This window comes from Cebidichthys violaceus, unplaced genomic scaffold (genome assembly GCF_023349555.1).
Source record: "Cebidichthys violaceus isolate CVI_PGR_0920_01 unplaced genomic scaffold, fCebVio1.0.p SCAF_3, whole genome shotgun sequence".
In the NCBI taxonomy this organism is placed as follows: domain Eukaryota; kingdom Metazoa; phylum Chordata; class Actinopteri; order Perciformes; family Stichaeidae; genus Cebidichthys; species Cebidichthys violaceus.
The window spans coordinates 11588086-11613045 of NW_027176483.1; the positions used below are offsets into that span (position 1 = coordinate 11588086).

Consider the following 24960-nt stretch of genomic DNA (forward strand, 5'->3'; position numbering starts at 1 on the left):
CATTCCTCTCTTATGCCCTTTGATACAGTGCACAGTGTGTGTGTTTGCAGAAGCGTGTGCGTGTGTGTGTATGCTTAAGGTTTGTATGGATCAAATGAACACTCACCCCCCTTTGCTGTTAAATCTGGACACGTGTCAGCAGTTTGACAGAGCCTGTCTGTTTGTCATGCCAATACTGCAGAGCTGGGACATTTGCCAGCAAGATTATAAATTGTTTAAGTTGCCTCTATACCTGTGTTGTCACTGCTTTGTGGCCTGTGCACTTGTATTGACATGTTGAGGGGACAACAAAATGCTAAAACAATTATACTGTTTTCCATATTGTCTGACTATGTCTTCCTAGAAGACAGAGACAAGTATTTGTGCGTACCCTGTAGTCACTGGATGTAACATAGAAGATGGGAAGAAAGGCCAGCCAGATGATACAGGTGGTGTACATGGTGAATCCAATAAACTTGGCCTCATTGAAGTTCTCGGGGCACTTCCTGGTCTTGAAGGCATACCTAGAGAGAGAGAATCATAATATCATTAGTTAGACAGCATCTGAAAAAAAGTGATGCCTACTCTACTGGAATGATTGTTGCTATGAAAACTAAACTTCTGAAACTGAAAGAAAAACTGGTTTGTGATTTTATTTTATGTTTTATTTATCTAAGAGCCCAGTGAGATTGTTGAGCACATAGGAAAATATTACATGTTTGTGTGCATGAAAACATATGGCACCAAAACGCAGTGAACAAAGTTCTCAGGGTGGAGAACATAAAGGTCTTTAGTTGGAACCTTTTACGAAACTATCATGGCAAATTAAATCAGCTATGACACACTTACACAGTACACAGGATGACCAGGAGCACGTCATATCCCAGTGAAAGCAGCATACTGGAGTCGCGTACGTTACACTTGAGGATGACAGTCTGTCGTCGCTCTGGCAACGTGAAGCGGCGTGTCCCGGGAACTTCCAGCAGCAGCCACACCGACACCATCACTAACTGGACGGAGATTAAGCTCAGACAGATGAACACCTGAAACGGAAGGAAAGAAGGGTAAGGTCATCAAGATCCACTGTCTATCTGTCCATCCATCTGAATGATGCAGATGGATGGACATGATGCTGCAATCACTCACCTGAGAGGACGGGCTAATGAAGCGTGGCCTCACTGCACCCGCTCCGTCTTTCACGCCATTGAAAATCCTGGCGATTCTGTTTGTTTTGGTGAGGAGGGCGGAGTAGCAGACCGCAAACGAAGTGCCCAGGCCGAGGCGCCGCAGGGCACAGATGGCAGGAGAGGGTTTGGCCAAGAAGAGGAAAGTCATGGCGTAGGACATGAAGACTCCAGAGAGGAGGATGTAGCATAGCTCTCTGCCGGAAGCTTTCACCAGCGGTGTGTGGTTGTGTCGGATAAACACCCAGAACACCAGACCGGTGCACATGAACCTGTGGAGTTAAGCAGCCAAACAGACAAGCACTTTCATAAAGTCACAGTTTTGATTGGTTCATAGATTCTTATATAAGTAGGGCTGAGCTATACAAACATATTATATCACAATGATCACAACATCTTCTAATACCATTTTACATGTTTAGGTATGGAAAAGCACAAGTACATTGACCGCTTGGTACACCCTACTCTCATTTTTTTTTTTTTACTGTTGCTACGCCTTAATTTCGCGCTGAGCACATATGCAATTTAATGGCGGCACATTTACCACTCAAATTTATTAGTAATTTTTAAACAGTGGTTGGCTGCAGTGTAAATATCTCCAAAATCAATATAAAGCACCACAGACCTGATAAAGTTATCTTGAGCTCTATTGGTATCCAGGACCAACTTTAACAAAGTGCGGAAATACTTACGGCTGTCGTTGACTAACACTCATAGGATTTTGTCGACTAATCGATTAGTTGATTTAATCAACAGATCTGTAGAACTGAGTTTTACCACAAAGAAACATGCAAAAGCACCACTTCAAATATTGTGTTTACCAGAGATGTGTTCATAAGTTTCTTGTCAATAAGTCATTTAGCATAAAAAAGTGATAATAAAAAAAATGGACTAATCGACTTCTTAGTTGACTAAAAGCAAAATGATTGATTGGTCGATGAATCGACTAATGAAAGTATAAAAGTGCCACCATTACTGTAGGTAGTAAGCTACCTGCAGTAATGGTGGTACATGCAAGCAGTTGCAGCTTACATTGCAGCAGATGAGCACTCTGTTTTACCCATTCCTTTTAACTTTTGCTCTTTTATTTTTGGTTTTGGAAAGGCAAAAAAACAAAACATCCTGCAAGCTCTTTGAAAGCAGAGCATTGCTCCTATTGATGGTTGCTAAGTTATGATTGGACAATCACTGCTTGGAGGAAAGGTCAATTCCCTTGCTCCATCCCAACATACACACACCCACAAACACACACACACACACACACACACACACACACACACACACACACACACACACACACACACTTACACCTCTCAGGAGTCAAAAACTGACATCATGTTGACAGCCCTTTATCACTCACCCTACACAGGCGATGGTAATTGGACCAATAGCCCAGGCATCTTCCCACATAATATAGTCCTCAGGAAGGTCGTAACAGGACGTCAGCTCATCAGTGGGCCACTGGCCGGGAGCGCAGGGCGAGCAGGTGAACTCATCAGCCAGGTATTCATGAGGCTCGCAGGCTGTACAGATCCAGCAGCAGTACTCACCTGGGAAACAGGAATATGAACAGCACAATGTGTCAGTCTGATGTTTCTCAAAAGGCACTGCTGCTTAGAATGGTATGCTGTGACAAAGAAGAACATTGTTGAAATTCAGTCTCCTACCTGCCTGCATTTTCTTCATCTCATTGCGTTCACAGGGGTCGCTGCACTGCGAGGTGGGCACCACTTCTCTTGGCCAGTGAATCAGATCGTTGCTTAGAGTCAGACTCTCTGCCCAGTCACCTACTGGCACGTAACCATAACGATCGGCAGAGCGCTGGTAGCTGAAGATGTTGTATCGGCCCACGCCGTCCCCCTGGGAATCAAATTTCACGACTGTCTCACTGCCTGGAGGAGAGAAAGGGGCTGCAGGGGGTGAGAGGAGACAAAGAGTGGCAAATAAAGTGATAAGATGAATGGGAAAAAAGGAGATTAAAGCTAAACGATCACAAACAATCATCCCATTGATGTCTCATTGATGCCTCTTATAAGCAACAGTGAGGACAGAGACAAGCCATGGTCAGTTAAGCCTTAGGAGTCCAGAACAGACAGTGAAGGGCATTACAATATAGTGTTTTCATTACTGAAGACCAGCCAGTTACCAAAGTATTTGCTAAGAGGCTATAAATGCCTGGTATGCTTGGTGATGTCTGTGTGTATCGATGGCCTCCCGTCCTTCCCTGAGGTCACATACGGACAAAACACTGCTCTGAATTCCAATCTGACAAAGTTTATTACCAAATGCATCATTAACAAACTGCCTATAAAGTCATATAGGCATAAAGTCAGAAGACTGAATCCCTGGGCAGTGCTATAGCTACCCACACATTGATAGAATTAGCCTCTGGGTCTCTTATGTGAGGGAGGTACACTGCTGAAACTGCCAAATTGGTTTGTATACAAGTTGTTATGAAAGGATTACCATCTACCCTGAGGATGTAGGAACAGAAGAGATTGTAAAATTGACAGGATGCTGAAACCATTACAAAAAAAACAAGGAGAAAGGCGGTCATGGTCTGAGGGAAAAAAAAGAAACATCTTAATGTGTTGCAGGCAGTGTTGGACCTGACAGTGCTGACACTTGGCCGTTCTGACACAGACAAAGTGTATGTCACTCCGACAGTCACTGCCACTTCTGTCCTTACAGCGGAGCAATCAACTCTATGATGCTGACACACTGTATAGGGCTGAGTGTTACACGCTGCTGCCTCCCCTGTCAAATGATGATGTGGCTGGGTTTATAAAGCATCACTCCTCAACGTCTAACAAGGCTCTTGGTCTTCAGTGCACAGCAGCATTGATGACACTGTGCTGCCTCCCTCATAGCTCTGTGTCATTGGGTAACTGTAGAAATCACCAGCTGAACTTACAGCTTGGGATCAGGGGGATGAATCAAAATACAGATTGTGGATGTGTGTGGATGTGTGCCTGTGGAAGCTCCATTAGGTTTTACTTTACAGTGTGATGGTTATGGTATTGCTCTGAGCGCTATGGGAGGTTCTGCTGACAGAACCAAAGCTCTGACCCTGCTGTTAGCGGCATGTGCGTGCGTGCATGCAACACTGACGAGGGCTAAAGCTGCGCTATTGTTGGGAAAGCTCAGTGTGCTCGGAGAAGAATAGCGTGTCAGATGGCAGCAGAGGGGGTTAGGGTTTATGAAATCCATAAATCACAGGGACAGCACAACCCTCTATCTTTCTCCTCGCTCTCTGTCTCAGGAAATTCTAAGTGTCAAGTCGTCTTTGGATTTTGGGGCTAAATGTTTCAGTGACAGCTAAATGAAAATGATTTCAATAAGATGGTGATAATATCTACAGATGAAGGTGAGATATGAATCCATTATATTGCAAGTTGACAGATAATAAAGTCTGCTAATAACACTGAGCAATAAGACAAGCTGGGCCTTCTCCTCTTAGACACCAATACACACTCACAGAAACACTTTGCCATGAGCTAATTATCATAACTGCACCTTATTGGGACCTTAGATGTGTGCTGAAGCCTAATTAGCTGCATTTGGTAATTACGTGTAATACAGACTAAAGAGATAATGGTATTAACCTACAGACCCATTTGAGGGTGCCATATTGTCCTTGACTTCCCTCTAACAGATCACAGTCAGGGAGCAATAAACTCAGAAAACTGGTGATTCCTCCCTATAACCAACACCAGAGACCTTGCTGACGTGACAAAGCGAGCAGCTTATCAGAAAAAAAGTGTTTGAGGGTGCAAGTTAGAGCTGGCGAAGGCCACCAAGACCCTGGTGACTGCAGAGAGCTGAGACAAGCAGTCCAAGTACTTGACTGATGGACACCACTCTCTCTCAGAGTGCTCCTGAGGACTGTCCTGGGATCAATTTAAAAATCTGGTGAGCTCAGAGATCCAGCGGCTGTACATACTCACAATGACAATTCTAACTTGTTGGTACTGTTTACCATGTTCACCATCTTAGTTTAGCCTGTTAGCATGCTAACATTTACTAATGGGAATGTCAAAAGTTTTGCAGGTATTTAGTCATAAAGCAAAGTATTGGACACATTGAAAATAATGATTGTGCTAGATGAAGTAAAAAAACAGAAGGTATCATCAAACGTCATCCTGAAGGGAACGTGATTGTCTTTACCAAATTTCATGACAATTCATACATTAGTTGGCACAAAAGGAAAATACAGGAGTTTACCAAAGTCCTTGGGCTTCATACCCGGAGGATGAAGCCTTCCAAAATATCAAGATATTTTCCAAGATAAGTGAAACATTAAACCGGCTCTACAGGAAAAGTCAAAGGATTGCCAAATTAAGTAGGATTCATTCTCTTGGATCCATAAATGTCTGAACTAAATTTCAGACTGGAGTCAAAGTGGTGGACTAACAGACTGACATTGCCATCCGTACAGCCATGCCAGTAGCATGACTAAAAAGCATTTGCATTTTGTCAGATACACAAGTAGGTGGCAGAGAAGCTCAAAGAAAGTTTGTCCCTCAGCTACCTTTCAGCGTGTTTCTGTGTGATGTAACTCTGATGAACCGTGAACTGAACCAATTTCATCATTTGAAGAATTTGATGTGGCGACTGCTTCCTAACAGCAGCTTGTGGGCTTTCTTGCTGTGTCTTAACCATAACACATTAGCCATGAAACAGTGATGATTAATGATTCTGTATGACCTCATCCATACAGTACTTCCCACTGGCCCAGTCCAGTCCAGCTGAGACCCGCAGCAGGCTCCGCCCTCAGCACTATTCGTAGCTTTTTAAGTGATTTCCATCCAATGGTGGACCATGCCTTCTCAGCGACATTCTCCTCAAATCATTCACTTTGCTTAGCTGAGGCGCACTGGATACGATGTATCATTTTAGACAAAAAAAACAACAACCCAAAGTGCCCTTTGTGCAACTGTGAATACTGTTTATCTAAGAAGATTCATTGTATTGTCAACCAAAATCTACTCAATTTATCAACCAGCTGAGGCCACAGAATGTCAAACAAATGAAAGTTAGGTGAGACAAACTGCGGTTAGAACGCAGCCTAACCAGATCCCTAATTTTTGTGAGAATTTTTTTTAACATCCCCACTAACTCGAGAAACACCTTATTATTCTAGCTTAATTAGAAGCTTGGTGAAAACAAGCTTTTCATTCAGAAGCTGTGAAATTAATTATGTTCTCGGACATGTCGGGCTAAAGTGAAGCCCAAGGGGGGATTGTGGGTATTAAAGGCAGGGAGGGAGAGAGGAGGCAAAGGGGGCTTGGGAGGAATAAGTAGGAATAAGTAATCTGAAAGAGAGAGAGAGAGAGAGAGAGAGAGAGAGAGAGAGAGAGAGAGAGAGAGAGAGAGAGAGAGAGAGAGAGAGAGAGAAGGCAAATCTTTTCTTTTTAGTGTGTGTGACTAAACATTCAAAAGCTGGTTGTTGATTAGTGGTTGTCTAGGGAATAGAGAATTGTATTTCCAAGTGTCAATTCATCTGAATCCTGGATTTACTCCTAATTTAAGCATGACAAAGTAAACACTGCATATAGGGCTGTGCACAAATGCACACCTGTTCCGGGTAAAATGCTAATGGCGTGACCAACCTTTCTTATCCCTCTTTTTCCTCCTCCAGAGGGTTGATGACCTTACACATCTGTGACCCACACAGACACACATCCCTGAGCATATGAAGATATGGACACAGGGATGCATTCACATGTCACAAACGCACACGCAGACAGATCACATTAGCTATATTTGTTCTCCCTGTAGATCCAGTCACTGGGGACTAAGGTGCTGCCTTGGCCACGGACCAACAGGCCTCAGGGGAACACAAGACAGATAGGGTGGAGAGGAGGAAGTCGAGAACAAGGAGGATAAATGTATAGGAGGAAAGGTGCAGCAGCAGAAAGCTGCGGCTTGACTGAAATAAACGTGGTGAGATAGAGGAGACAAAGAAAGAAATGGCAGGCCAAAAGCAGGAGGTGCTGGGAGGAAGAAGGAGCCAAGAGACAAGATAAGGGCAAAGAAAGGCGGGAAGTGACAAGGGAGAAGAGGTAAAAGAATACGAGAAAAAAAGAGAGGAGATAGCAGGAGAGAAAAGCAAGAAACTGGTGTGACAGCAGCAGAGATATAGGTGGACGGAGGAAAGCCTTTAGACGGAGGAATCAATAGAGAAAAGGTGAAGGATGGATGGAGGGATGAGCAAAGTGAAGGAGTGGAAGAACAGACCGGCGCAGAGAGGCGGTGGAGGCAGGAGAGCAACCTTGTGAAGTCCGAGTGGGATGTGCTGTTTTTGAATGTAGAGAGAGAGTAGGACTCTTTCTGGATGGGAGAGAGAATGGAGACAAAGAGAGAGGGAGAGATATAGAGAGACAGAGTGAGAGAAAAAGAGACAGAAAGACAGAGAGAGACAGAGAGGGACAGAGGCAGAGAGATGGAGGAAAGAGTGTGAAGAGAAAATGAGGGAGAGAAGGAGTGAAGGTTGTTCTCTCGCATCTAAACGTTGCGGTAAGCTCGCTGCTCAATATGGCCCTGAAGGCACACCGCCTCTGCTAACACAGACGTATCACACACACACACACACACACACACACATACACACACACACACACACACACACACACACACACACACACACACACACACAAAAGTGGAGGGAAGGGGGAATATCACATCTATCATCACTATTTGAACAGAAGACTGCGTGCATGCGTGTATATACTGATATGTTTGCTGCAGATCGGGTTGGTGGGTGGGTGGGAGTTGAATGATGGCTTTGAGAAGTGTGTGGGTTGGGGGTGTCTGCAATTTTACACTGGAAAAAACGAGCAAGCTGCGTCTTTGTTAAAAAAAGAAAAGAAAAAAGAAAAAAAGAAAAAGCTGACTGTATGTGTGTATGTACGTTCGGTTTTGTGTTCGAAGTATGTAGCGAGGCACAAATGTGCCCCTGTGTCTATTACTAGATGGCAGGGAGCAGTTCACATGATCTATCAGATCACTTCAACAATTGTCAATAGTGTCGGCTTCATTACCATAGCAACTAGCGAGATGAGACTAGATGAAGAGAGCTCCATATGAAAACACACTCTTAACCACACAACACACTGCCTCAGAGCACCACAACAAAAACATCCTTTTTTTGTGTTGTGATTGTAAAGTTAAGGACAGGGGACAGTATTTCAGAATGAAGGGAGATCCAACTTTGATGCAATGTATCGAGTGTATAATGAACATGCATGTGTGTGTGTGAGAGAAGGAGATGGCAGAGAGATAGAGAGCGCTGAACAGTGTTGGTTTTCCGTCTGCTACAGTTCAGACTGAGAGCACTGCGGATGGTGATGCTGCAGTATTTATACTCCACATTCAACCTCAACTCACCTCAGCTCCTTTCCTTACATACTGTAGATGGACAGATGTGTATGTACAACAGTGTTAGTGCGTCATTCTGGCACTAAACCAAGAGCTAAAAGCAAACGTTGCCACAGTTCCCAGTTTAACTGTACCGCCACCTTCAACATCCTCATCATCTTATCAGCGCAGATTCTTTGACTGCTTTTTTTTTTCTCCAAACCGATAAAGCTGTTTGCCATGCTGTCACCATCGTCACTGACACTGAGCTGTAAAGAACTCAAGATCCTGGTACATGCTGTTACTCTCTTCGCAGAGTAACAACATGCGCCTCATCATGGACATACATCAGTGGTGAAAAGAAGGGAGGTGGAGCAGGAGAGGGGAATCTACGGAATAGAGATGATCAGACATGAAGATGTAAGGAAGTGACACTGGATTCACACCTCTCTTTCTTCTCCAACTTACTCCACACATTTTTTTACTTCTATGTGTGAATCTGCATATCTATTCAATCCTTCTCTGTATGCATCCTATAAGGGAGTGGTTATCATTTCTGCCAACCGGAGGCTGCGACTGCAATCGCCTTGACTGTTTCCTCTCCCTCTCCTTTCCTCTCTATCTTACTCACTCTTCCTCCCTCTATCCTTCTTTATGTCTCCCTCCTCTCATGCAGAAATGCTCCAAGTCCTTTGATTTGTAGCAGAAATGAAGATGGGGAATTTCAAAGAGAATCCTCTTCTTCTGCTGACGCACGCTGTCCCACTCCGGCATTGCCTCAGTGCTCCCTTGTTCCTACCCTCCTTCCTTCCTTATTTCTTTTTCTGTCTTACTCCCTTTTACCTTACCCCAAACTCTCTTTTCTCATTCGAGTCTGCCCGTCATTCTTATCTGTAAGCTTCCCTACCCCTCCCTTCATATGTAGTGCCATTCTTTCGTCCTCCATCCATTCCCCCAGCGTCTCGTGGCAAAGCTGCCGTGTTAGCGTTGTTTGTTAGGCTGTTTTGATGTCTGCTCCTGGTCACGGTTGGTAGAGGAATAAGCACCTCTAAACCTGTGTCAGTCCCCGAGACGCAGCAGTTTATTTATAACGCTGCCTTTGTACGCCATCTGTCAGTCAAGCCAATCCTCTGTCTCTTCTCCCCCTACTCTACAGAGACTGATAGACAGACAGGCAGCCTGCTATAGGAGCTATTATAACACACACAATCTCATTAGTTCAAGACAGAAGAATATGGCTGACGGATTAGCTGCAACTCTCATTCCTCAAAGCAACTTTGTAGTGTCGTATCAATTACGCATGGGTAATAGGTGTCAATAGCATGGCTGGCTCTGACAATACATAGCAATTAAGCGGATTTGTCTCAGTACTTTTTATGTTCTGTGGAAGGACAACATCCTAGCGTTGTTCATGAGAGGACTGTTAAGTAGGCACAGCACTCCTATTCCTGTCTGTTGTTTGCTATCTCTCCCCTTTCCTCCCCAACATTCTCTCCATCATTCACTCATTTTCACTCTCCATCCATCCACCTTGAACAACTTATCCAGGACTCTACACTCGCTCTACCTCCCTTACCTGTGAAGCTGACATTAAGGATGTAATCCCTGTAGAGTCTGCGCCCATCCAATGCCTTCATGCTGTCGCACAGCTTGGTGGTGTTGAAGCACAGGCTGCGTTGCATATAATGGAGTGCATGAGCCATGGCGTACACTGCGTTCACCACAAACATGATCTTGGACTCTGGTTCAAAGTTACTCTTGTCCATCGACAAGTCCATGTCACACGGTGGGAGAGACATCTCTCCCAATCCAACACCTCCCCCTCCTCCTGCTCCTCCTCCACCCAAGGAGCACTGGAACCGCTGCTCCCAGAATTCCCTGTACCAGGGATTACGATGGTTTTTGACTGGGTTTAGGCTGAGAAAGTAGCGGTTGAATTCTGGCAGGGGATTGGCTGCCAGCTCAAGTGTGATGGCTCCTTCAGCGGTGACCTCATTTCCCTTGACAATGCTTTCCTGTGCACCCCAGCCATCGCTGGCCACCCAGATGAAAGAGGTGTTAAGCCTGGCAGCTGCTGCCAACAGCTCTCTGGCATCGTCGCTACGCAGGAAGAGGACTGCCACACGGGCATTCGGCTTCTGGAGGAGCTGACGGATCACAGCTTCATAGGACTTCTTAGCGTTAGAACGTCCCACCTAGGTGGAAAGAGGAATGCAATGTAATGACATATGTACTGTAAATGTTCCTTCTACTTTAAAATAGGTTTGCAGTCTAAACAAGCCAAAAATGTCATCTGTACTTCCGTCTCATATCATTATACACCTCCATAGCAAATGAGATAAAAATGTGACTGTTAAAGGACCCAGAATGAGTTCTTGGAGATAAGCTTTCATTATCTGGTTCACAACTGATAACACCAGTGTAATATAACCTTCATTTGTGTGTAGGACAAGATAAGACATGGAGACAAACTTTTATAAGCTCACAAATTTAGGGCCTCATTGACCGTTAGTGGTGCAGCTTCAGGCCATACATTAGTGTGACACTGCTGATTGAAGTTGAAGTTGGTTTTTGGTATCAGAAATAAACTCATTCTATTTCATGTCCTACCTTCTCTGAAGTAGCGATACAGATGTTCCTCATACGTGCCTCTTGTTCAAAGGCCTCTATACCGGTTTCACCGTAATCCCCCTCCGATGCCACAGTGGACACGTATGTCCAGTTGAAAAACCGGAGAATCTCGGCCATGGCTTTGGCCTGGTAGAAGTCGGGGGGCACCGTGCGGGCGAAGTAATCGTAGCGGGTCTTATCACTGAGCTTGGCACTGGTCGAAGCGTAGCTTATCTGAGGAATCTGAAAGAGCCTGAGAAGATTGGCAACCTGTAGGGAGAAACAGTACAATGAGAAATAAATCAGCCGGAATAATTCCAAGCCCTCTTGCAAATTAAACCATTTTAATGAATTGTAGGAACTTAACATTAATTAATTGATTGAACTGTTATTCATTTTAGATACTCATCACGTGGCAAATTTTGCGAAAGATTTTATTTCAGAATAAACACATACATTTAGTTTGAGAGACTATCAACATTATCTGCATAGAAATAAATTAGTCCAAATGAGTTCTTTTGATTTTGTGTATCTTGAGTAAGAATTAAATTGATTGTCTGACTGATTCTGATCACAATTTTGTTTGTTCTTTTTTTACTTCTGAAATCTGAATTTTATTGTATTTTGTCCCGTTAACCTCTGATTCCTTTATGCGATGTGATATGAAAAGTCTTTTCTATAAGCTGCGGTTTGGAACTGTGTTAAACTCAAGAGTCAATGTATTCAAGCAGCTACTTATAGTGTTTGCAATGCATATGTTTTGAGAGGTGGCAGCAACTGAGCCAATTACTGTACAATTAATTTAATAGGTCACTTGAAAGAAGTAGGGGTGGGGAAAAAAATAGTTTCTTGGATGCATCGTGATTCTCTCTTGAAAGATTATGACTTAATGCAGGAAACTCAATAATGGGAAATTTCTAACTAAATTCTCGACGTTATGATTGCCTGTAACAATTCTGTGACACCGAGCTGTCCGTTCTTTACTGCTGCCCCTGAACGCAACAGAGGTAAAACATTTGCGTCTAGTTTACATTCTAAGATAGGCTAAATACTAGCGGAGTTTTGGTGAGGGCGGCGGAGCTTGAGCAGCCGAATATGGATACAGTTTGATCGGCAGCCCCTGGCTTGAAAGCTAACATATGGAAGCATTTTGTTTCTTCTTCCGCCAAAGTCAGAAAGGGCGAAACGAGTCACGAAGTAGACTGCAACTTTTTTTGCCAAGGATTTTCGACCCTACTCAGTCATTGAGAATCAGAGCTTTCGCGCTATGTTGCACACTTTAAAACAGAGAAACAACATTCATCTCAACGTTTTTACGGACACAGCGATACTGTACAACCAAACCAAAGCTAAAGTCATGGAATCAATGAGGAAAGTGGGTAGGATGGCAGTAACACACTGAACACACCACAGCATCTTGTGCGATCGTAACCGCGCACTTTACTTCACTGTATATAAAGTTGAACCACCTGTTCCAGAAAGCTTTATTTTTGTAAAGGAGCTGAATACTCATTGCCTATAACAAGGGGATTTGTTAGACAAGAACTCTGTATTACTTATTTGTGAATAAGGGCAGATTTTTGATGTATTTTTTGATGACTAGGAACATGCTGAATTATGTGTTTTTACTACGAGGGTGCTGCTAAAATAGCAGACCAGCCACAGTGAGAAAAAACTAATAATGTATTGAATACATTTTATTGCATCAAGAAGACTCAAGAATCTTTTTATAATTGCATCGTAGCCCTCTGAATCAGAATCGAATCGTGAGGATCCTAGATTCCCACCCCTGGCACAAAAAGTGTCAAAAATTGGAAGATATACACCCCTTGGATTGCTTAACTGCTGCAACCATAATCAGTTTCATAACAGATACTCAGCGTTCATATCCGATTTCAACATTTCGGAATTGGCGATGAAAACATTTCATCAATACTGGGTATCCCATACAATATACTAGTGTCTCACTTTGTAGGAAGCTCATGTCTCTAATTTGGTCCAATAGGGCAAAGGCAGACTCAAAAATTCAGTTGGTTTGTTAAAGATAGTTTCTTCTTTGTAGCTGGCAAGTTAAGATGCCTAAGGACTGTCTTCCAGCAGAGAAAATAATGTCAAAAACAATATTATTAACTGCAATAAATTGCTCATCCACAGACATGCTGCAACTGCAGGGGTAGTGTTGTGTTGGAGGTTTTTGTTAAATTTCCCCTTTGACCAACTGACTGTGTTGGAGAGCAGATAACCGTGTGCGTTAGCTCAACAGTCTACAACCAAGTATTATCAGTTTGATCTAAAATGACTGGCACATTGACAAAAACATAAAATAAGACCCACACAAAATTATTGGAATTCATTTTTATATTCCTCAAATGTGAACATATTTAGAAGGTTGATGCTGATAGGAATTACTTCATGCATAATGTGATTATTTGAAGATAAAAGACAATGCAGCAAGTGTAGGCATATATGCACATGGAGAAACACAAAATAGCACACACAGCCCGCATCCACACACGCACACTCACACACACACACGGAAGTTCAATAAATCACTGACTCATGCATTAGTGATGGACATCATCTAGGGTCTACTGATGTCCATATAATATTCCCTTTTACTGTTGATTGGGGTTTGGTCATGTTCTCTTCATTACAATTTTAATCACAGATGCCAACACAAATATAATTACTACACATTCTCATGCACACAAAGACATGTAAACATTCACATTCAAACATGCACACACATGAAAATAAACAGAAACTACACATTTAATCCTTTTAGAGCGCATCACTCTGGGCTTTTCTATATTTCATTCATAGCTCATTTGATGAGCTGTTTTGACAACATGTCAGAATCTCATTAGAGTAATAATGTAGAAGATTAGAAAACACACTTGCATACATACACTGATGTGCACAATAACAGGTCCACACATACACAGGCACCTGCATTGACATACACACACACACACACACACACACACACACACACACACACATGGATAAGGGCTGCTTATAGTACTTCGGGCAGGTTTTATGGTTTTAAGATGGCAGTTGACTTAAATGTCAGGGAAGGTCAGGCTGCAAAATGTAACCGCATTGCTCCATTACCTGCCACTGAGCAATAACTACAGCTAACTAAGAGGCCCGTCTGTAGGGACATGCAGAGTTTACTCTGTTAGTGAACGCTTCTCTCTTCCTGTGAAAGAGAGAGAGAGAGAGAGAGAGAGAGAGAGAGAGAAGGGAGATGTACTGAATGGGTTGAATATGAGAGACGAGTAGAAAAAAAATGAAAGGGAAGGAGGAAAAATTGGTGCAGTGGAGGGCTGCTGTGTGTTTTCTGCTTGGAATGCAAGTCACACACAGAGACACGTACACACACACACACACACACACACATGTACGAACGGAGGGGAGGTATTATGCCTGCTATGTGAATGCCCTCAAAACATTGGAGTTTAGTTGTGCATGGTTAAACATAAAATAATTCCCTATTACTTAATTTAGAAGTAACAGAGAGACTGGCCACGTAGAGCGTCATGGAGGAGTAGCTGGGTTAGCTTCTCTGGCAAGAGATCAGAAGGCTGAGCACAGTTTGGCTCTCGTAAACAGTGCTGCCCTCGGAAAAAGACAGGTAAAAACAACAGCAACGGCAACAAAGAGCAACAAGAATGAGCTGCAAGAAAACAAGGGGTAATTATGTGTGATGAAGGACAAGAGACAGAGCAGATGTGTTAACAATGGCTGCCCCAGGAAGGAGGAGGAGGAGAAGAAGAGGGCTGAGGTCAGCATATACTGAGCTCTCCCCAAATAGCCGCGAGGGATGCCTCTGAATGCATATAAAGAAGGAGAAAAAAAGAGTAGTAGGCGGTGATGAGAAAAAAGAGAGGAAAGATTTAAGGGACAGAAAAAAGAGAACACATAAAATAGGGGGAGAGAGAAAAAAAGAGGATGAGAAAGAGAAGACAGAGAAAGTTGCAGAGATTAGGGATTTAAGGACTGATAGGAGGATGCTTTTGTGCAGTCACAGAGGAGTAAGGGAGAGGGAGGTTTTATGCTAAACTATGCAAATTACCCAGCTCTATGACAAGAGCCGAGGAGACACACAAGAACACACCAATGGAAAACCTAATTCTAAGAAATAAGTATACACACACACACACAGACACACACACACACACACACACACACACACAGACACGGCCTTGCACTGCCATATCACTGGAAGTCAGCTTCTGCACGTTTGGTCATGAGTAAAAGATGAGAGAAGAAGCTACCAAGTTAAAGTTAGAGGATGATGGTAAAGTGCGTTTGTATAAATACTTATGTACCTGCATGCTGCGTGTTACCTGTATGGAGACGCTACTGAAGGATCCACCTATGACTCCAGCGATTGCGAGCGGGCTGTCGTCCTGCAGAGCATAAGATCCGTCTGGACAGATGAACTCTGTGTCATCCACCTTAGTGAGGGAGGCTCTGACAAACTCCAGAGCCTAGGAAACACACCCACACAGATATTTCATATCAAATGCGGTGCAACATACGGGGTACAATATGGTCTATCTATTTATTCTTAATCAGCCTTTAACACACTTTGAACTATGTTCTTTATAAGAAATATGCAACACAAATAAAGACTGATTGATACTTTTCTCTAATGTAATATTTCTAACTCTATGAAGGGACTATAAAAGCCCTTTGCATTACTCTAGCAGCTCTTAGATGCTTTCAGAACAGGGTCCAAGTTGCAAATGAACTCCCCTGACATCAAGCCACATTATAACATATTGCTAGGATGTGGAGAACCAGGCAACGAACCTGCAACCCACTTAGGAAAACCAACTGTCAAGCATCCAAGGTTTATACAATCAGTCAAAGAGCTCATTGTATGAGATAACTGGATGCATCATCCCTAAATAGCTCAGCTATAAGACACAATATATTTTTTGAAGATAATCCCTGAGGGAAAGTGCTTTAAAAAAAAATGTATCTGCCTCATTTCCCTCATCGCAAATAGCTTCAATCTCTACTTCTCATCAAGGATTTGCTGTATCATTTGAGGCAAGATCTTTACCCGTCATGGATGAAATAGAATTTCTAGGTACATTTACTTTACCTGAATATTACCTTTTAATGAGACCTTATAGTTTTTACTCCATTTAAAATGGAAAAATTGCACTTTTTACTTCTGACACCACAACTTACTTTGCGGAGCATCTTTTAAAATATAAAATGTAGCAAAAGTTCAAGTCGCCCCGGCAGCGCAAAAGAACAGACAGCTAATTAAACAAACTATCTGAACTGCACTGTATCTAAAAAAGTTGTATCAGCGTTCACAGGTAATTGCAGATACAACTCAAAGCTCAATAACACAAAAATAGGACATTCTCTGAGAATAAAAGCTCCAACTGAGCTATTATTTCAGTAATATGCTACTCTTTGTTTTTGTTAGAGGATTTCATTACTTTCACCAGCAGATAATACTATTTATACAGTTATACATAATTGCAAGAAGAGCTGGAAATACTGTTCAAAGAACACAAAATGATCTATCAATGTAGTTTCTTGTGATTTGGTGAATTACCAATAATATATATTATGATAATATAAACATGCAGAGTATGTGTACAATGACGGCGCTCACCCACCTGCTCCAGTGCATAGGTATCTCTGGAGCAGGTGTCCAGGATGTGGACCCCGAGAGAGACCCCAGGCAACAAAGTGGGGTCCTCATTGATTCTGTCAATGGCAAACAGCATGGCCTCCAGTCTCTGGATCCCTCTGTCCTCGTTCACACGCCCACACTCCTCCATCCCGGCACCTTTCTCGTGCACAGGGAACAGACCGCCGAGCACCAGATCTCCCTCGATGCGGATCTCCCGGCGGGACTGAGGCGGGTCTCCGACCGAGAGCAAGACGCCCCGACACATCATGACCAAGATTAGAGCGGGAATGCAGGCCACCATGTTGGGCTCAAGGAGGGATAGGATTGTCAAAATATGAGGAGAGGCTTGACAGAGAGTGAGGCAGAGGGAGGTAAGGGGTTGAGGGTGACGGTTAGGGCTGAGGGGTTTAGGGTGGTGCACGGTGGGGTTGAGTCAAGCAGTGGCCGTGGATGCTTGGGTCGGTCTATGGCCCATGAATCGGTCAGGGAGAACTGAACTGGACCACACATGGAGGGGCACACCATCTGGACATCATTCCTGTGTGGAGAGGAGTTATAACTCAAGTCAATCCACTTGCAGCTGCAAGATGAAATACTTTTGTAAGTGTTTCTATAAGGTATAAAAACAGCAAAGAAGACCTTTAGTGAAGTTTGGGGACACTGTTAACAAGGGCTCAAAGTTGTTTCCGCCTCACAGCCAAAGCCAGGCCATGACTAAAAAGGATATAGGATTGTTTGGAGATTGTACCACACTGCTATCCAACCCCTCCTCCCTCCCTTACATCACCCAGTAAACTTTTTTCTTATAAGTGTGTGTGTGTGTGTGTGTGTGTGTGTGTGCCTCTGGTTGTATCAGGATAAGACAGCTTAGATGGCTGGTTGATACATGAGCCCAGCCTTCTCATGCCACAGATCAGAAAAGCTTCTCTAATCTGATCTCTGTTCCAACAATTCTCTGCTTGTCCATGAGTTGATACCCCCAAGTATGTGTGTGTGTGTGTGTGTGTGTGTGTGTGTGTGTGTGTGTATTATCAGATTTATTGCTCCCCTCTTCTCTGCATAATTACAGTGTGAGGACTGAATGCATATTTACCATGAAAGAAGCTAACTGACAACAATGAGGCAAACAACAGCTGATGCTACTTATCATAGATTACAACTCAATTAAAGCTATCACTTTGTGTTATGACGTGTGTGTGTGTTCACATTCTCCATGTACACATTCCTCAGGGAACTATTCAAAAAACAATATAAAGCAAAAATATCAAGCTGAACTAAATTGTTAAAGGAGCTTTCCACATATTGTACATGTCAAAATCAAGTTACGATTCATGGACTACAGTTGGATAATGTCCATGATACAGTTATTGTCCCCAAAAAATGAATTTATCTTTCATGTAACGCCATCATCAAGTCACATTTTTAATTCCAATACTTTGGTTTATGGACCTACAAAACTATGATATTCACATCAGACATAGCTGTACAATGTCTGATGTGTTTTGTGCAAATCTGCAAATGTTAAAATACAAACATGCCAAACTAAGATTGTAAATAGTATACCTGCTTAACATCAGCATGTTAACATGGTCTTCGTGAACCTGTTAGCATGCTGAATATCAGCTCAAAACCCCACAGTGCTTATTACAGCCTCACTGGGCCGCTAGCAAGGCTGTAAATTGTTCGTCTTAGAATATGACAAAATACAGATTGCATTTACTCATGTAAGAGATCCGGTTACAATGCGATCTACATCGCCTCCGGGCGTGGTCTGGCTGATATATCAAGATATATTGTATGTTAATACCATGTTGAAATGGGGTATAAGTCAGCATGTCCCAGCCCCTGCTGCATTGACCTTTCTTTTCCTGCAAGTTCTACAACTTTATGCAAATGCAATACTAGATGTCCAAGGATTTAAAGATTCAGCTTTAAGATATAATAAATAACCTAATGAAAGGACAGTAAAGCCCAGAGTAGGAAACAGCTTCCTTCTTTAGTCATGTCTCCCTTGCAGTCTCTTCAGTCCTCAGTAGAATTAAGCTGGAAGTTGACGTTTTGACTTTGAAAATCAATCAAGACAATGCGTGTCCTGAAATTTCCATTGATTGGTGGCATCTCTGGCCGAAACAATGTGTGTGTGTGTGTGTGTGTGTGTGTGTGTGTGTGTGTGTGTGTGAGAGAGGGAGAGTGTAACTCCCCTCCCCCCTTAGGTGGGCATGTATGGAGGATGAAAGCTTCTTTTAGATGCAGGCAGCTCTGATTTTTATGCAGACGGCTGCCATACCTTTACCACTCTGCTCTGTAATATGACACACACACACACACACACACACACACACACACACACACACACACACACATACAGACAAACACATGAACCCAGACAAACACCCACCCACACATGCACACTCAGACATACACACTCGCACGCATGCACAAACACACACCTCTGCGTCTCTGAGGGGGTTGACCTAAAAGCACACTATTTCTATGTCTCCCTTCTCTCTCAACCAACAAAGATCTGAGTTATTGTGTTCAGTAAACATGTAGGAGACACACAGAATCAGGATATACCATGAATGTATGATACATTCATTTTACAGAAGAGCTGCTACTACCCCATTTAAACAGTACAATTTGTATGATGTACCCTGATATGGTCTTTTAAAGTCACTCTTGTACCAAATGAGTTTGCTTTAAAAAAAGTATTTTCCTGTCAAAACCCCCCACAGGAGACTACCTGACATGTTTTTGATGAATATATAATTCAACCTAATGCCTGTTCTTTTTGGAAAGAAAATAAATGGTGTCTATGAAAGATTTATATTCTCTCTCCAAGCTGTCACACATGCTCGATGTGTGTGTGTGTGTGTGTCCATAGTATGTGTGTTTGTGCATTGGGGGAAAAAGGCAGAATCCGTTTGAATGATTTCCAATATTCCACTGAAATAGCTGTTCCTGGAAATAAATTCTTCAAACAAACTTACATCATTATTAGAGGCCACTTTTTAAACTAACACAAAGGGGAACTTTGTAATGAGCTCAGTTTTGAGGACAACACTGCAACAAGGCAGCAAATGTGGCTGTGTTTGTTTTGAGTATGCGTGCATTTGTGTACAAGTGCAAACACATGCATGTGTCTGTTGTGGCATATAAAATAGTATATTTATGGAGCTGAGACGCATAACAACAGTTTCACTCAACGCCTTACTTATAGAGTATGCTTTAATGCAATTGGCAGCTCTTGAAGTAAATAATTTCTCCCAGCATTTTTTTCACTGCTGTCATGGTGTCCACTGAAATTGAATGTTTGCTTCATTATAACTTCTTGGAAAGTGCCCAAACCCTGCTTCCTGTCTCAAGACCAACTGTACAAGCAAAGCGCACACTGTGAAACAGAAAATATTTCACTTCTTCCCCCTTTTTTCTTTATTATCAGAAATACTGCCAGGTCAAGCAGGCTGAAGTACAGGAAATAATATATTGCAGGCATTTTAAGGATCATAGTTTTTGAGCCCCTTTGTTGGGCAGTAATTAAACTATTTTAAGTATAAAACAACTTACATTAGTTTGATGAATGCATTTTTCTATATTGTCAGGCACTGGTTTCAGATCATGTCAGCTCACGGAGTGAACATATATTCTTTTTTGTCAGAGAAACTTTGTTGCCTGTAAATTCTTAAAGCAGTCTTTAGCATTCAAATAGGTGAGAAAAGGTTGAGGTTTGGCTTACAAACACCATCACATTCATAGGCTGTGTAGTCTGGAAATCAAACCTAGAAGACAAACATGAGACAATCGTGGACACTGTAAAATGATAATGTGAAATCGAAATAGCCTCTTGCATGTAAGACTTTCCGTTTGGCTGCAACCTCTCAAAGCCTTGAAGACAACTTGTGAATTTTCACCATAGAGGTTAAGAGCTAGTTATCTTTACTACGTGTTGCTTTTTTCATACTGAATGACTTATTTCCAAAAAACATATGAACAAATATCTGGTAAACACAAGATATAAAGTGATGCTTTTTTGTTATTCTTTGTGGAGAAACTGCTGTTTAAATCAACTAATCCATTAGTCCAGGGGTCTTCAAAGTTTTTCAGGCCAAGGACCCCCAAACTGATAGAGAGATGGAGCAGGGACCCTGACTATATACAGTATATTGTATACAATTGTGTTTTATATTAAACTGGGCTTAGTGCTTTGTATAAACATCCCTCTTTATTGTGCATTCAATACTAAGCTATTCAAATAATACACAGGTTCATATATTCATGTTTTTTATTTTAAACATATGCAAGGAGTGAGTAGGGTTGCCGTGCCACTGCCATTTATAAACATACCTTGTCAGCTGATACCAATGCCAATATCAACATTGTCTGTCAATTGCATGATAATCATGCATACAAGCTATTCAAATTTTATTTTAAACATAAATGTGGAAATGAATATGAGTGATGGCCTATTAGTGCCACTGCCATGCATAAACATACCTGTTATATTGCATACAATGCTGAACTATTAAAATAATGGACAGATTCATATTTGGAAAAAAATAAAATAAAATAAAAAAAATGTCTAATCAACCAAAAATTTTGCAGACCCCCTGCAGTACCTCCCCTAGGGGTCGTGGACCCCCTGTTGAAGACCTCTGCATTAGTCAACAAAGTGGTTTCGGTCAGCAGAATTACACACATACACCATATATAGGCATTAAATGTCTTACCTGAATAAAGCAGGATAAGAGCAGATGGCAGCTGGCACATGGCAACATCACCACAGACGCCTATTAAAGAGAGATGGGGGACACACATGAGGTGAGTAAACAACAGCCAGAAAACAACCTGACTGTCAATAGGAGAAGAGGAGAGAGGATCAGATAAAAGAGGAGGCTGACTACTGACCCTTCTCCCTAGGAGCTATGATGCAGAGTACCATCTGACAGACAACCCCATCTCACCTCTGACCTTGTTCAAATCTAAAGTATGTGAGTAGGCTGCATACACACCACCACACTCGCCTTTTGCTTCTCGTGGTTCATCCCGTGTCCTCCATGAAATCACCCCTTCATCCTCTCCCTCTCCCACCCTCTCCTTGCTGGTGCTCCACTCCACACTACCCATTTATTTCCACCTCCCTAACACCCTCCACAGCCCTCGCTCTCCCCCTAACAGGCAGGGCTGCTGTGGATGACACGTATCCAGCTGAGAGCAGCCATGCAGGGTCGATGGACCGCAGTACACTGAGAGGAGAGATAGCCCCACAACCCAGCTCTCTGTGTGTTTTCTTTCCTCTTTGTGTGTGTTTTCGTTTGTGTGTACGTGTACTTGTTTATCTGTCTGTAGCGCACCTGACAGAACCCACAGCTGCACTGATGACGTGAATCTCACAGTATGGGGAGACACTATATGTGCATGTGTGTGTGTTCTTTCATTTTTTTGAGAGTGGGAGGTGGGGTAAGAGTAGCTTTGTTATAACAGAACAACAGACCGCTTATTAGATCTGCACACTATCAGAGGTTTACCAGCTAATTCATCCAATTGCTTTGTGCTCTCGATCCATCTCTTGGTCCTTCTATATCATTCTCTCTAATGCCAAATAAGCACAGTATCATTCAATTATTTTTGAGATGTGTGAAAAGAGTACTACTTTTGCTACTTTTTCTTTGACCCTCACATTATAATTACGTGCATGTGTGTGTATGCATGGTGTCCCGGACTTCTGACAGTCTAACAGTTGCAAGGGGCTGTGACCATTAATTATTTACGAACTGCATTTTAGGCAGGAAAGACTGATGATCCATAAATAGGACAAAACACAACAGCCAAACATCCAGTGAGACATGATGCACATCCCTTCATCCTTTTTAAAGCACAAACAAGCCACATGGTAAAAAATAACTAAACTTCTGTAGGTTCTGTACATTCACTGAAAGCAGACTTCATATATCTGAGGAGGGTGTCGATGGAAACCTTGGGTTAAAGTCCCTTTATTGCCAATTACCAATAAAAATAATAATCAGGTCCTCTGATCTCAGATGACTATTGATGGTCCATTCACACAGTCAGACAGAAACCAAACTTTCCTGTATTGATTAATCAGTCCATTTCGTGACCTGCATTAGGTTCAAAGGGCAAGGGCCTTATCATATTAGAACCATAGTAATTTAATTTCTGGACCTTACAGACAGCTGAAATTGAAAAGATTCAACCGCACAATCAGTGATCTTTGCTTGACAAAAGAACTACAGCTCCACGTTTTGTAGTGTGCCATCCACATGCTGTAATAGATAAAGAAGTACATTTAGGATGAAAATTGAATTAACCCACAAAAGAAGAGGTGTGCTTCAGGTACAGACAGACTAAACTGTGCTCTCATGTACAGTGGGTACTCCAAAGGGATTCTACACTAAAAGAGCTTTTAACCTTTGAGCACCGCACAAAGTCTACAATGGGATTGCTCTGCATTGTGGACTATTTTACTCAGTACACTTTACTACAGTGAGACCTCCAACCTGACTTGGAACATGAGAACTATTATTTAACTGCTATATTGATGTAAAATGAATCAATTATTAAATGTCATGATTTATTTAATTGTATGTCAAACAATGATACCAAACTGCTGGCTCCAGCATCTGAAATATGAGGATTTTCATATTTTCTCTTATTTTGTCAGGCTACGGGAATTTTTTTTTTACTGTCATTTTATAGACCAATTGAGAGATTAATATATAGATATTTGTGCAGCCCTAGTTGTATCTGTTATGGCTTCCCATTGAGTTTCAGTCAGTTGTCTCTGTCTTCATCGACTTCACAGTGGGGTTTCTCAGAGTTTTGGTGGTCCAAAGCTCATATGACATGGCCTGATTAAAAATGGCTGCTCAACCTAAAAACAGACCAGGGTTGTGTGAAGGCATTCATCAGATCCACATTCCATCACTGTAGAGGGCGGCGGGCCTGTCAAGAAGGAGAATTACCTCTCCGTGGATGGCATCTATCAACTTAACAGTCATGTAATGACCCTGGGAGTCATCATGTAGCATCAGTCAACCTCTTCATTGCGTGGGTGCTGCTGCATCCTACTTAATTCATGTTCACACCCCACCAGTCTGTCGTCACTGCAGTCGATACGTGAGGTGTACAGAGCATCGCAATGGACAGGTAGAGACTAATGGAGAGTATTGACAATCTCAGACAGGTGGAAAAATAAATAGACTTTGTTTGGACAGAGACACAAGACTCCTAAGTAGAAATAATGTTGGCTGATTCAGGTTAGGTGGTGATGTGTAACAAACAATTACTGCAGTTATTCCTTACTAATTATCAGAATTAACTTTTGATTTGCTCTCCCACATTTGTGGTCATACTAATTGGGAGACTAATTGTTCCCACTGCAGCACAACAAGCTCAACCTATTGTATTGAAAATTTGACTTTAGTAATAACACTATGACAAAACTCTGTTATTTGGTATTTTCAAAAAGAGATGGGCAGTATGTGTTGGAAAGTAAAGTAAAATATATTTATTTTGAACATTTTATCAAAGTTGTCATTTCTTTTCTGCTATCTTGTGTTAGTGTATCTCATATATTGATCATGAAAGTTATCCATATTTTTCACTTTGTAGGTTATAGGGGCACAAAAACCCCCACAACAAAACAATACTGTGTAACAATACAGTGTATGTCTACTGTATGTAGTCCAATATGTCAGTTGTTTGAAATTGAAGTTGAAGAACAGACTAGATCTGTGGGCTCGGTCCTTCTATTTCTTTGTTTATGCTTTGCAAAAACCAAAACTTTTCAGGAAATTAACAACAGTATTGCATATTATATTAATGCTTGTAAATTATGTGGATTTAAATTGATCATATAATATCTGATTTATCATTGTTTGCCACGCTAAATCCCAAGATTGTCTAAATGTGAGAAATAAAAAAAAGATAATAAAAATGCAAATGTTTTGTAGAGTGCTATACATTATAGTTTAATAATTATTTTGCTGTGATATTTACAGCAGTTCTAGAGTTAGGGGCCGATGCCCACACAGTAGAGAGCAAGGAAAAGCTGTGTGGTCGCTTCAAGAGAGCACAACCTGCGAGTTAGGAGTGAATTTCTACGGTAGTTACTGTACCTGATGCAATAGGGAGAAAGGTTTT

The 24960-nt window shown here is 42.1% G+C and overlaps 1 protein-coding gene across 1 annotated transcript in view; it reads right to left on the minus strand.

Moving 5' to 3' along the window:
• grm3 (glutamate receptor, metabotropic 3) overlaps positions 1-24960 on the minus strand; it is a 36847-nt gene that overhangs the window by 3741 nt on the left and 8146 nt on the right. The window contains exons 3-12 of the mRNA XM_068722864.1: positions 21528-21587; positions 16784-17338; positions 15485-15628; positions 11133-11402; positions 10099-10717; positions 2831-3073; positions 2524-2713; positions 1126-1435; positions 829-1022; positions 371-503 (exon numbers count right to left, since the gene is read on the minus strand). Of these exons, the coding sequence (XP_068578965.1) occupies positions 371-503; positions 829-1022; positions 1126-1435; positions 2524-2713; positions 2831-3073; positions 10099-10717; positions 11133-11402; positions 15485-15628; positions 16784-17101 (2421 nt within the window). The 5' untranslated portion in view covers positions 17102-17338; positions 21528-21587. The remainder of the gene's footprint in view (positions 1-370; positions 504-828; positions 1023-1125; positions 1436-2523; positions 2714-2830; positions 3074-10098; positions 10718-11132; positions 11403-15484; positions 15629-16783; positions 17339-21527; positions 21588-24960) is intronic.